The sequence below is a fragment of the Oncorhynchus tshawytscha genome, linkage group LG10 (assembly GCF_018296145.1).
Source record: "Oncorhynchus tshawytscha isolate Ot180627B linkage group LG10, Otsh_v2.0, whole genome shotgun sequence".
Lineage (NCBI taxonomy): Eukaryota > Metazoa > Chordata > Actinopteri > Salmoniformes > Salmonidae > Oncorhynchus > Oncorhynchus tshawytscha.
Genome location: NC_056438.1, coordinates 70,821,968 through 70,836,828, shown reverse-complemented (window position 1 = coordinate 70,836,828; position 14,861 = coordinate 70,821,968). Strand labels below are relative to the sequence as shown.

Below are 14,861 nucleotides of genomic sequence, written 5' to 3'. Positions count from 1 at the left end.
GAGTGCTACGGGGCGGTAGTCGTTTAGCTCAGTTACCTTAGCTTTCTTGGGAACAGGAACAATGGTGGCCCTCTTGAAGCATGTGGGAACAGCAGACTGGGATAGGGATTGATTGAATAAACACACCAGCCAGCTGGTATGCGCATGCTCTGAGGGCGTGGCTGGGGATGCCGTCTGGGCCTGCAGCCTTGCGAGGGTTAACACGTTTAAATGTTTTACTCACCTCGGCTGCAGTGAAGGAGAGGCCGCATGTTTTGGTTGCAGGCCGTGTCAGTGGCACTGTATTGTCCTCAAAGCGGGCAAAAAAGTGATTTAGTCTGCCTGGGAGCAAGACATCCTGGTCCGTGACGGGGCTGGTTTTCTTTTTGTAATCTGTGATTGACTGTAGACCCTGCCACATACCTCTTGTGTCTGAGCTGTTGAATTGAGATTCCACTTTATCTCTATACTGACGCTTAGCTTGTTTGATTGCCTTGCGGAGGGAATATCTACACTGTTTGTATTCGGTCATGTTTCCGGTCACCTTGCCCTGATTAAAAGCAGTGGTTAGCGCTTTCAGTTTCACGCAAATGCTGCCATCAATCCACGGTTTCTGGTTTGGGAATGTTTTAATCGTTGCTATGGGAACGACATCTTCAACGCACGTTCTAAAGAACTCGCACACAGAATCAGCGTATTCGTCAATGTTGTTGTCTGACACAATACGAAACATATCCCAGTCCACGTGATGGAAACAGTCTTGGAGTGTGGAGTCAGCTTGGTCGGACCAGCGTTGGACAGACCTCAGCGTGGGAGCTTCTTGTTTTAGTTTCTGTCTGTAGGCAGGGATCAACAAAATGGAGTTGTGGTCAGCTTTTCCGAAAGGAGGGCGGGGCAGGGCCTTATATGTGTCTCGGAAGTTAGAATAGCAGTGATCCAAGGTTTTGCCAGCCCTGGTTGCGCAATCGATATGCTGATACAATTTAGGGAGTCTTGTTTTCAGATTAGCCTTGTTAAAATCCCCAGCTACAATGAATCCAGCCTCAGGATGTATGGATTTCAGTTTGCAAAGAGTCAAATAAAGTTTGTTCAGAGCCATCGATGTGTCTGCTTGGGGGGGAATATATACGGCTGTGATTATATTCAGGTAGATTCCATTAGCTCATTAGGCTACCACGGTCTTGGGGTCAGGTTGATTCTATTAGCTCATTAGGCTACCATGGCCTTGGGGTCAGGTAGATTCCATTAGCTCATTAGGCTACCACCGTCTTGGGGTCAAGGTACATTCCATTAGCTCATTAGGCTACCATGGTCTTGGGGTCAGGTAGATTCCATTAGCTCATTAGACTACCATGGTCTTGGGGTCAGGTACATTCCATTAGCTCATTAGACTACCACGGTCTTGGGGTCAGGTAGATTGTACTCTCTCAGTGCAACAACACATTTTCACACATGTAGCCACAGAGATTCTACAGCGACCTTATCTGGACAGACCCATGTTTGACAACTGTCTTTGATTTATTTATTGTGGTTATGAAGACGGCCAGAGGACTTTAGAGAGGACCCCAGAGGGATGAACCGTTCCACTTGAACTGTCACTATTGTGGCACATGGCAGGGAGAGGTGAGGGGAGTGGTCATTGACGGGAGATGTCTTGCAGCCCACTGGCTCCACCCCTGAGCCTTAATGGACTTCCTGCACCAACGAGACGAGCCTGTGGATCACTAAGCTAGGGAGCATGGGGAATAAAAGAGGAAGCGGCCCGCCCAGCGGGGCAGAAAATGTAGAGGGAAGTTTGTGTTGTGATGAGTAAGTGAATTAACTGTGTGTGTACCCGTTGTGACCTGGACTGTCTGACCACCCCCACACAACTGGATTGGCTGAGGACCTGAGTTTTAGGATTACCCCAGGAGAACGGATGATGAGAATGGATTGTGGACTGTGAAATGGTTGGTGAATTCCCCCCTTTTCCCTAGTGTGCAAAACTCCCTAATAAACTCCCCATTTGCATTCTAGTTGTGCTCCGTGTGCGTGTTTGGTTATTGAACTTGGTGACGTGGAAACCCCACACCCTTGAACCTGCTACACTATATAACCAGTACAGCCTCTTCTGCCAACCAATGGTCTGGGCTACCCACTAATTTGACACCTCTTTGGAAAGCTGTGACTCTCACGATGGTTTCTCCATTTAGGACGCCCACAAGCCTAGACTCGTGTTAACTACTGTATATATGGAGATAGTTTAGTGCCTAAAATAATGGGATCTATCTTTCAGATACAGGACAGACACTTCAAAACAAACTTATTTGAGATTTTTTGACTGTTCCATATCTGTTGTTCAATGCTTTTCTATTGGCTCATAGCAGTAATGCCAAATTCAATGTTTAGCTGATCCTTTTTTAATACATTTTTAAGGCTTAGACTCTAGAGGTTTAAGAAATTGCTCATTAGGAATTCTCATCAAAGCACATTGATATTAGCCGTTGTCAAATATCAAGCTACGCAGGGCTTGGTTTAAACCCTGGATGGGAGACCATATGAATATCTGTAGCTATAACTCTACAGTAGGAGATGCTCCCCAGACTATCATTTATTTTCTGATAGTGGATATGTTGAATATCTGATGTATAAAATGTTGCATTTGTAGCTTTGAAACAAGTTTTGCCTATGAACATTTGTTACAATGATGACATCCTGTGGTTGAAATTCCACCCTCAACAGCAGTTGATAACTTTTTTCAAATTCAATGTATTTTCTACGTAGAATCCTTGTCAAAATACGTTGACAAATTGTTGAAACAATGTTTAAGCCCAGTGGGCTTTGAATGATTGAACATCCATTTCCTTCCCAGGCAGGCTGAATATCTGAAATAGATCCAGTTTTTTAAACCTGAAATTCATATCCAAATTCTATCCCCGTTGTCCCTCTTCCAGGCAGCACTGCTAATTAAACCATTCAATAGTGAAATGAAAGGGGAGAATCAATATAAACATGGCTTTTTCATAGCTAAACACACGTCTGATTTGTGGCAGCAGATGAAAACAGTGGTTGATTTTGTTCTCCCAGCAGGACTAGAAGCAGCTCAGGTAATATCAGTGCATGAGGAAGATCAATGGGAAAGAAATTAGATTGTAGAAAGGCAGGGAGCTAATGTTTAATAACTCAATCATAAATATCTGCCCATGTAAATTATTCAGGGAGGAACCTCCACCCACAAACAATACACGTGCATGCACACACTGATACATACACGCACACAGTCTGCAACCGCAGTCTTGGAGTCAGGTAGATTCCATTAGCTCGTTAGGCTAAAACGGTCTTGGGGTCAGGTACGTTCCATTAGCTCATTAGGCTACCATGGTCTTGGAGTCAGGTAGATTCCATTAGCTCGTTAGGCTACCATGGTCCTGGGGTCAGGTAGATTCCATTAGCTCGTTAGGCTACCATGGTCCTGGGGTCAGGTAGATTCCATTAGCTCCTTAGGCTAAAACGGTCTTGGGGTCAGGTACATTCCATTAGCTCATTAGGCTACCATGGTCTTGGGGTAAGGTAGATTCCATTAGCTCGTTAGGCTACCATGGTCTTGGAGTCAGGTAGATTTCATTAACTCATTAGGCCACCATGGTCTTGGGGTCAAGTAGTTTCCATTAGCTCATTAGGCTACCATGGTCTTGGAGTCAGGTAGATTCCATTAGCTCATTAGACTACCATGGTCTTGGGGTCAAGTAGATTCCATTAGCTCGTTAGGCTACCATGGTCTTGGAGTCAGGTAGATTCCATTAGCTCATTAGACTACCATGGTCTTGGGGTCAAGTAGATTCCATTAGCTCATTAGGCTCCCATGGTCTTGGAGTCAGGTAGATTCCATTAGCTCATTAGACTACCATGGTCTTGGGGTCAGGTAGATTGTACTCTCTCAGTGCAACAACACATTTTCACACACAGACTCAGACATTGAGCAGGGAAGACAGCTGCATGTAGCCACAGATATTCTACAGCGACCTTATCTGGACAGGCCCATGTTTGACAACTGTCTTTGATTTATTTATTGTGGTTATGAAGACGGACAGAGGACTTTAGAGAGGACCCCAGTGGGATGAACCGTTCCACTTGACCTGTCACTGTGAAATTCCCAGCCACCACCAGACCCCCAAGGATGAATTAAAGGCTTGTATTATTCTGACAGAATCTTGTAGCTTACATCAGTGCTATTGGAATTCACCACTTCAAGGTCTGCAGCAGGGAACAGCACTGCTGGTTTCTCTTCTCTTCCTGGTTGTTAACTGATGGTTCATGTCAGTGATAGGAAAGAGCTTTCTCTCAGTCATCTGGTATTGTCTCAGGTCTGAATCATCAGCTCTTGAGTAGATGGGAAGGATGAAACCCAGCAGTGCTGTGGACCTCGAGGTACACATATGAATATTACCACTGCTGCTGCTGGGCACCATCGACCATGTATTGCAACACTAGATGAGATCTGGTTTGATGAACATACAAACATTTCTCTCTCTAGCTCCAGAAATAGCAACAGCCACACCATGCAAGGCATGCCTGTGATGTAATAGAAAAATGAAAAGCCTCTCCACAAAGTCTCCTTGTCTATGACATCCTGAGCATTGTGTGTTTAGAAATTAATAACACGTCGAATGAAACCTCGACTACATGGATAAGCAGTGACTTAGTGGGCCATGCCGCTTAGGCTAATTCGTTTAGAAGGAATTATCTGATTAATAATTATTTAGGTTTTGCGGAAACAATGACAACATAGCTGCCTATCTCGGAACTGGGCGTGATGAGGTGACGCGGCACGACAGGGAAATGTCACATTTTAGCCTACAGACGGCACGACCTGACGCGAACACCCCCCTAGGATTCCCTCACAACCGAGGGAGGCTCGTTCAACGCGGCAGCAGTGCGGCAGGGGCTATCCTTTTTCTTGCTACACTGACCGCCCACGCATGAACTGGCATGGCACGCAACACACAGCTGCAACAATGTCTGTGGAAAACGGTGCTATAGATAGCTGCAGTATTAATCAGAAACACGTGTCTACATTTTTATATTTTGATCATTACATGTTTAAATGTTCACGACAAGACATAGCCTACAGTAGCTCTCCAGTCTGTTGTCAGTGAGAATAATTGATAACTTACTTATAGCTGAATACATAAGCTTTTAGCTTACTATTCTGGTTACTTTATTCTGAAGTGTGACTTTTGTTCAATTTTACTGCATTTCAAGCACACTTAGCAAAATGATCTTGTCCCACCATAGAAAGCAGATTGACACCCTTGAAAAAACACGTTGCTCTCTGTCATCAGAAAAACGTCTTTCACGTGAAGAAGGTGAGATATTTGGCTATAGGCTACGTCTTCCTATGTATCTCATTATCCCTATTTGAGCTACTCCAACATAATAGGCTTCCATGGTCATAGGGTTACTGGTCATTCAGCACTATGAGTGACAGCTGAGGTAATAAAAACAGATGAATGAATCACTGAATATGGATAGATGCTGGTATCCTACAATATAGAACATTCACATCAAATGAAATATACATTCCTATGAAATGTAACACTGTAATGGTATTATAATAATAATAGTAATAATAATGTTGATGTCCTCTTACCTCCGACACAGAGCAGGGACATCTCTGACAGCAGCGCTGAGCGTCCCCGGCTGTCCTCTACCGGCCGGCTGGGTCTTCACTGCTTCGCTTGGCTACTCCTCAGTTACCTCCCGGTGTAGGCTACAGATGTACGTCTAAACATAAGCTAAATATTGCCATAGTGGACATAAAATCTATTCGAAGACATCATTACAAGGGAATCCGTGCGTTCTTCACGGATATGGCTATTTATTTTGCTGTTGAAAGGCTCCCCTCACTTTGCCGTCTCTCTCGCTGTCTCTGCATCCCTCAGCTCTCCTCCGCTCCTCTCGCGCGCACAGCCATCTTGATTCAGCACCAGCGCGAGGACAGCTCCGCGCCGCGTGACGTCACATTTAATGTGACGCGAACCAGCTGCAGCGGGGAGGCATAGGCTGGGGGCCACGATACATCTCTGATGATCACGGACCGAGTAGGGAGTCTCTCCTTCCGGTACTCAAAGAAGGGAGCAGGGGGGAAGAGGGGTGTGCTTGTCAGTACTGGACTGTATCACTGTCGAGAAAAACATGATTATTATTCTAGTGCTGCCCACTGCTTCCTGTAGTCCAGGGCGATTCAAATTCGTACCTCAAGGTCTACAGCACTGCTGGTTTTTAACCTTCCCTTCGAATCAGGGACTGACTCTAGCCAATGAGTCACGGCCAGACTCATTGGCACATCTGGTGCCCTGGGCAAGAACATTTCATTGACATCTATATCTAACTCTGAGTTTTGATTCATCATTGACTACTTATCCTTATCGACTACATAAGGATATTAATTAAAAGTAATTTGGTATTTTAACATTTCTATGTTACCGATTAGACTAGAAAAGTAGAATTAAAGGACAAAACAAACCCAAAAATGTGATTTTATGCTTTGTTAAATTACTATAGGTCTCCTAACCTGGTCCCACAGTAAGTGTCCCTAATACCTGTCTTTACATGATAGCTGCAAGTGTAACAGTATTGCTTCTGTCCCTCCTCCACAAAAGCCGCGGCCCTTGCAGAGCAAGGGGAACAACTACTTCAAGGTCTCAGAGCGAGTGACGTCACCGATTGAAACGCTATTAGCGCGCACCCCACTAACTAGCTAGCCATTTCACACCGGTTACACAAGCATAGGCACTAGGCAGGTAAAGTGTAAACTCGAACACACAAGGGCACATGCAGTGCCAGAAGGGGGAGCTATTTACAGAGCCTTCAGAAAGTATTCATACCCCTTGACTCATTCCACATGTTGTTTTATTACAGCCTGAATTCAATATGGATCAAGGAGATGTTTTTCTCTCACCCATCTACACACAATAACCCATACAGTGCCTTGCGAAAGTATTCGGCCCCCTTGAACTTTGCGACCTTTTGCCACATTTCAGGCTTCAAACATAAAGATATAAAACTGTATTTTTTTGTGAAGAATCAACAACAAGTGGGACACAATCATGAAGTGGAACGACATTTATTGGATATTTCAAACTTTTTTAACAAATCAAAAACTGAAAAATTGGGCGTGCAAAATTATTCAGCCCCTTTACTTTCAGTGCAGCAAACTCTCTCCAGAAGTTCAGTGAGGATCTCTGAATGATCCAATGTTGACCTAAATGACTAATGATGATAAATACAATCCACCTGTGTGTAATCAAGTCTCCGTATAAATGCACCTGCACTGTGATAGTCTCAGAGGTCCGTTAAAAGCGCAGAGAGCATCATGAAGAACAAGGAACACACCAGGCAGGTCCGAGATACTGTTGTGAAGAAGTTTAAAGCCGGATTTGGATACAAAAAGATTTCCCAAGCTTTAAACATCCCAAGGAGCACTGTGCAAGCGATAATATTGAAATGGAAGGAGTATCAGACCACTGCAAATCTACCAAGACCTGGCCGTCCCTCTAAACTTTCAGCTCATACAAGGAGAAGACTGATCAGAGATGCAGCCAAGAGGCCCATGATCACTCTGGATGAACTGCAGAGATCTACAGCTGAGGTGGGAGACTCTGTCCATAGGACAACAATCAGTCGTATATTGCACAAATCTGGCCTTTATGGAAGAGTGGCAAGAAGAAAGCCATTTCTTAAAGATATCCATAAAAAGTGTTGTTTAAAGTTTGCCACAAGCCACCTGGGAGACACACCAAACATGTGGAAGAAGGTGCTCTGGTCAGATGAAACCAAAATTGAACTTTTTGGCAACAATGCAAAACGTTATGTTTGGTGTAAAAGCAACACAGCTCATCACCCTGAACACACCATCCCCACTGTCAAACATGGTGGTGGCAGCATCATGGTTTGGGCCTGCTTTTCTTCAGCAGGGACAGGGAAGATGGTTAAAATTGATGGGAAGATGGATGGAGCCAAATACAGGACCATTCTGGAAGAAAACCTGATGGAGTCTGCAAAAGACCTGAGACTGGGACGGAGATTTGTCTTCCAACAAGACAATGATCCAAAACATAAAGCAAAATCTACAATGGAATGGTTCAAAAATAAACATATCCAGGTGTTAGAATGGCCAAGTCAAAGTCCAGACCTGAATCCAATCGAGAATCTGTGGAAAGAACTGAAAACTGCTGTTCACAAATGCTCTCCATCCAACCTCACTGACCTCGAGCTGTTTTGCAAGGAGGAATGGGAAAAAATATCAGTCTCTCGATGTGCAAAACTGATAGAGACATACCCCAAGCGACTTACAGCTGTAATCGCAGCAAAAGGTGGCGCTACAAAGTATTAACTTAAGGGGGCTGAATAATTTTGCACGCCCAATTCTTCAGTTTTTGATTTGTTAAAAAAGTTTGAAATATCCAATAAATGTAGTTCCACTTCATGATTGTGTCCCACTTGTTGTTGATTCTTCACAAAAAATACAGTTTTATATCTTTATGTTTGAAGCCTGAAATGTGGCAAAAGGTCGCAAAGTTCAAGGGGGCCGAATACTTTCGCAAGGCACTGTATATATCTCATTTCCATAATTTCTCACCCCTGAGTCAATACATGTTAGAATCACCTTTTGGCAGTGATTACAGCTGTGAGTCTTTCTGGGTAAGTCTCTAAGAGCTTTGCACACCTGATTGTACAATATTTTCACATTATTATTATTATCCAGTTAATACCTCTGACTGACATGTTAGTCAGCACACACAGGTCTATTAGTTATGCAGCAATAAATCATCTCAAACAGCAGTTGTTTGAGTTAACCTAACTGAACCTTTGTGATTATAGCACTGATGGCTAAGTATACTTTGTCTGCTGTGTACTATACCTATGTTTGGATTATAAGAATTGCCAATGCTTGTGACAACATGTCTGTAGTGTGGGCGTTGTAGGGTCTTGTGTATCCAGATCCTGAGGCCAAAAGTGAAGCAGAGAAAGCCACCTTCCTGACTGTGACACATAGATGAGACAGCATTAACTAAAGTTAGTAGTAAAGAGATCTATTTTAAAGCTGAGCAGAATATCCAAATGAAGTCTAACTGCTGTGGATTGTGAATACTACTAAATATGTGTCAACAGAAATTACCTTCATTTTGTCTCCTCAGCTCCTCCACCTGGCTCTTTGCAACATTTGACTTTCATTGATTCAAGCTCAACTGCTTGTTCTGAAATATAGAATACACCAACAATAAAGGAAAAGGGGATACCTAGTCAGTTGTACAACTGAATGCATTCAAATGAAATGTGTCTTCCGCATTTAACCCAACCCCTCTGAATCAGAGAGGTGCAAGAGGCTGCCTTAATCGACATCCACATCTTCAGCGCCCGGGGAACAGTGGGTTAACTGCCTTGCTCAGGGGCAGAACAACATATTTTTACCTTGTCATCTCGGGGCTTCGATGCAGCAACTTTTCGGTTACTGGTCCAAAGCTCTGTCAAGACGCAAGCCCTCTAGCAGAGATGTGAACCCCCCCCCTCCTGTTAGAGGGGGCAGTTTTATGACTTTACAACATCGTCATAAATTCCTGGCAGAGGCCATCTTCTCCCTTGCCACATGCAGTATGGAGAGAGTGTCACAGTAAGACAAAGGGACTCTACTGCCAAATACTTCTACCTCCCCGAATTGGAGAATTAAACATTATTCCTAATTTAGAGAATGTAGAAACGGTTGGTGGACAAGCCAGCTACAACCCGGTCTGTTTTGTTTCATGTTTGTGGCCTCATGAAAGACAATACAGCCACATTACTCTAACTCTGTTTATACAGTTTCCTCAGTTATGAGGCTTGCATCTGAATGTGGGTATAACGAGTATAAGAATACTTTGAAAAGATAACAATGTGATTTAGTCTTCTAAAATTAAAATCTTTGTTTTATGGTAACTTGTGCCCAGTCAGTAACCACGCCCAAGTGAATAGACATTGGTTGTAAATTATGAACCAACCCCTTTTACACTCTAGAATAAAAGCCCCCGTGACGAAAAGTCACCTCAGTTCCAAATATCGTGAGGACTTGTCTTCACGTTTAAAAAGGGCTAATGCTAATTTCAACTCTACAGGCCAGAAAACGTTTGAGCTTGCGCCACATGTGAAATGGTATGAACTCTGAACTATTGATAACTCAAGAATAAGTGAGTCCTAGATTACAGCCTAACAGACTGCAGCAGGAAAGGTAGCAAATGTAGTAAGAACATTGACTGACACAGAAAACCACAACATCTCACTCCACAACGACCCGAAATAATCTACAAAGGACAATGGCGACCTCGACTGGTAAAACCAGAGCCTCACACCACCAGCTCAACTATCGACACTAGCTTCACGTAAATACAATGTATTAACTTTCTCAGAACGAGCGATCATTAGTGGCATACAGTTGAAGTTGGAAGTTTACATACACCTCAGCCAAATACATTTAAACTCAGTTTTTCACAATTCCTGACATTTAATCCTAGTAAAACTTCCCTGTATTAGATCAGTTAAGATCAGCACTTCCTTTTATGAATGTGAAATGTCACAATAATAGTAGAGAGAATGATTTATTTCAGCTTTTATTTCTTTCATTACATTCCCAGTGGGTCAGAAGTTTACATACACTCAATTAGTGTTTGGTAGCATTGCCTTGCAATTGTTTAACTTGGGTCAAATGTTTCTGGTATCCTTCCACAAGCTTCCCACATTAATAAGTTGGGTGCATTTTTGGCCCATTCTTCCTGACAGAGCTGGTGTAACTGAGTCAGGTTTGTAGGCCTCCTTGCTCTAACACGCTTTTTCAGTTCTGCCCACACATTTTCTATGGGATTGAGGTCAGGGCTTTGTGATGGCCACTCCAATACCTTGACTTTGTTGTCCTTAAGCCATGTTGTCACAACTTTGGAAGTATGCTTGGGGTCATTGTCCATTTGAAAGACCCTTTTGAGACCAAGCTTTAACTTCCTGACTGATGTCTTGAGATGTTGCTTCAATACAGTGCCTTGCAAAAGTATTCGGCCCCCTTGAACTTTGCGACCCTTTGCCACATTTCAGGCTTCAAACATAAAGATATAAAACTGTATTTTTTTGTGAAGAATCAACAAGAAGTGGGACACAATCATGAAGTGGAACGACATTTATTGGATATTTCAAAAAAATGTAACAAATCAAAAACTGAAAAATTGGGCGTGCAAAATTATTCAGCCCCTTTACTTTCAGTGCAGCAAACTCTCTCCAGAAGTTCAGTGAGGATCTCTGAATGATCCAATGTTGACCTAAATGACTAATGATGATAAATACAATCCACCTGTGTGTAATCAAGTCTCCGTATAAATGCACCTGCACTGTGATAGTCTCAGAGGTCCGTTAAAAGCGCAGAGAGCATCATGAAGAACAAGGAACACACCAGGCAGGTCCGAGATACTGTTGTGAAGAAGTTTAAAGCCGAATTTGGATACAAAAAGATTTCCCAAGCTTTAAACATCCCAAGGAGCACTGTGCAAGCGATAATATTGAAATGGAAGGAGTATCAGACCACTGCAAATCTACCAAGACCTGGCCGTCCCTCTAAACTTTCAGCTCATACAAGGAGAAGACTGATCAGAGATGCAGCCAAGAGGCCCATGATCACTCTGGATGAACTGCAGAGATCTACAGCTGAGGTGGGAGACTCTGTCCATAGGACAACAATCAGTCGTATATTGCACAAATCTGGCCTTTATGGAAGAGTGGCAAGAAGAAAGCCATTTCTTAAAGATATCCATAAAAAGTGTCGTTTAAAGTTTGCCACAAGCCACCTGGGAGACACACCAAACATGTGGAAGAAGGTGCTCTGGTCAGATGAAACCAAAATTGAACTTTTTGGCAACAATGCAAAACGTTATGTTTGGCGTAAAAGCAACACAGCTCATCACCCTGAACACACCATCCCCACTGTCAAACATGGTGGGGGCAGCATCATGGTTTGGGCCTGCTTTTCTTCAGCAGGGACAGGGAAGATGGTTAAAATTGATGGGAAGATGGATGGAGCCAAATACAGGACCATCCTGGAAGAAAACCTGATGGAGTCTGCAAAAGACCTGAGACTGGGACGGAGATTTGTCTTCCAACAAGACAATGATCCAAAACATAAAGCAAAATCTACAACGGAATGGTTCAAAAATAAACATATCCAGGTGTTAGAATGGCCAAGTCAAAGTCCAGACCTGAATCCAATCGAGAATCTGTGGAAAGAACTGAAAACTGCTGTTCACAAATGCTCTACATCCAACCTCACTGAGCTCGAGCTGTTTTGCAAGGAGGAATGGGAAAAAATTTCAGTCTCTCGATGTGCAAAACTGATAGAGACATACCCCAAGCGACTTACAGCTGTAATCGCAGCAAAAGGTGGCGCTACAAAGTATTAACTTAAGGGGGCTGAATAATTTTGCACGCCCAAATGTTCAGTTTTTGATTTGTTAAAAAAGTTTGAAATATCCAATAAATGTCGTTCCACTTCATGATTGTGTCCCACTTGTGGTTGATTCTTCACAAAAAAATACAGTTTTATATCTTTATGTTTGAAGCCTGAAATGTGGCAAAAGGTCGCAAAGTTCAAGGGGGCCGAATACTTTCGCAAGGCACTGTATATCCACCTAAAAGCACCCCCAGAGCATGATGCTGCCACCACCGTGCTTAACGGTTGGGTTGGTGTTCTTCAGCTTGCAAGCCTCCCCCTTTTTCCTCCAAACATAACAATGGTCATTATGGCCAAACAGTTCTATATTTGTGTCATCGGACCACAGGACATTTCTCCAAAACAAAAAGTTGCAAACCGTAGTCTGGCTTTTTTATGGCGGTTTTGGAGCAGTGGCTTCTTCCTTGCTGAGTGGCCTTTCAGGTTATGTCAATATAGGACTTGTTTTACTGCGGATATAGATACTTTGTACCTGTTTCCTCCAGCATCTTCACAAGGTCCTTTGCTGTTGTTCTGGGATTGATTTACACTTTTCGCACCAAAGTACGTCCATCTCTAGGGGACAGAATGCGTCTCCTTCCTGTATGATGGCTGCGTGGTCCCATGGTGTTTATACTTGCATACTATTGTTTGTACAGGTGAACGTGGTACCTTCAGGCATTTGGAAATTGCTCCCAAGGATGAACCATGAACTTGTGGAGGTCTACCATTTTTTTCCTGAAGTCTTGACGGATTTCTTTTGATTTTCCATTGATGTCAAGCAAAGAGGCACTGAGTTTGAAGCTTGGCCTGGAAATACATCCACAGGTACACCTCCAATTGACTCAAATTATGTCAATTAGCCTATCAGAAACTTCTCAAGCCATGACATCATTTTCTGGAATTTTCAAAGCTGTTTACAGGCACAGTCAACAATTTCTGACCAACTGGAATTGTGATACAGTGAATTATAAGTGAAATAATCTGTAGTTTGTTAACAAGAAATTTGTGGAGTGGTTGAAAAATGAGTTTTAATGATTCCCACCTAAGTGTCTGTAAACCTCTGACTTCAACTGTATGTGAGAATGCTGTTCATTGACTGCAGCTCAGCGTTCAACACCATTGTGCCCACAAAGCTCCTCACTAAGCTAAGAACCCTGGGACTGAACACCTCCCTCCACAACTGGATCCTGGACTTCCTGACCTGGTGGACTTCCTGACCTGGTGGTGAGGGTAGATAACAACACATCTGCCACGCTTCCTCTCAACAAGGGGGGCTCTCAGAGATGTGTACTTAGTCCCCTCCTGTATTCCCTGTTCACCCGTGACTGCGTGGCTGCGCTCGACTCCAACACCATAATTAAGTTTGCCGATGACACAACGGTGGTAAGACTGATCATAGATGACGATGAGATAGCCTATAGGGAGGAGGTCAGAGACCTGGCAGTGTGGTGCCAGGACAAGAACCTCTTCCTCAATGTGAGCAAGACAAAGGTGCTGATTGTGGACTGGAGTCTGTTGAGAGCTTCATGTCCCTTGATGTCCCCATCACTAATAACCTATCATGGTCCATTCCAAACACACCAACAAAGTTGTGAAGAGGGCACGACAACGCCTATTCCCCCTCAAGAGTTGGCATGGGACCTCATATCCTCAAAAAGTTATACAGCTGCACCATAGAGAGCATCCTGACTGGTTGCATCACCGCTTGGTAGAGCAAGGCGCTACAGAGGGTAGTGCTTCCGGCCATCCAGGACCTCTATACCAGGCAGTATCAGAGGAAAGCCCTGTTCTCTCTGCTACCACACCACAAGCGGTACCGGAGTGTCAAGTCTGGGACCAAAAGGCTCCTTAACAGCTTCTACCCCCAACCATAAGACTGCTGAACAGTTAGTAAAATGGCTACCAGGACTATTTACATTGACCCCCTGATTTTATTACTATGTATTATTATTTTTTGCACAGACTCTCTTGCACACTCACTGGACTAACCACACACACACACATACCACACACACACATGTCAGTAATTATTATTCAACATGTCCTCACCAGGGACTTGAACATACAACCTCTTGGTTCATGACATTCTGATCTTCCTGCTACTCCAGCATGTCTGTCATTTGTCAGTATATCTAGTCTCTCGTCATTGATTAGATTAACTTATTTCAGCAATTTGAGATTTTTCTGTATATTTGTTTAATGTTAGTGGGTGGAGAATATGAATTACTCTGTTTTAATGTAACTCCTTAATCACTATGATAAATAACATTGTTTGTCTTGAATATTCTTTTAACAGAGCTGAGAGTTACTTTGATGTGCAAAGTGTAGCAACACAGGTGAAAACAGTCATTGACACAGATATGGTGAATGTGACAGGAAGATTGGAATGCCATGTCATCAC

At 43.3% G+C, this 14,861-nt stretch overlaps 1 protein-coding gene across 1 annotated transcript in view; it reads right to left on the bottom strand.

Annotated features, from left to right (window-relative positions):
• Positions 1-5,966, bottom strand: part of LOC112237791 (protein unc-13 homolog A) — a 121,633-nt gene extending 115,667 nt beyond the window's left edge. The window contains 1 exon segment of the mRNA XM_042329593.1: positions 5,609-5,966. Coding sequence (XP_042185527.1) covers positions 5,609-5,630 — 22 coding nt within the window. The 5' untranslated portion in view covers positions 5,631-5,966.
• Between the last annotated feature and the right edge of the window lie 8,895 nt (positions 5,967-14,861).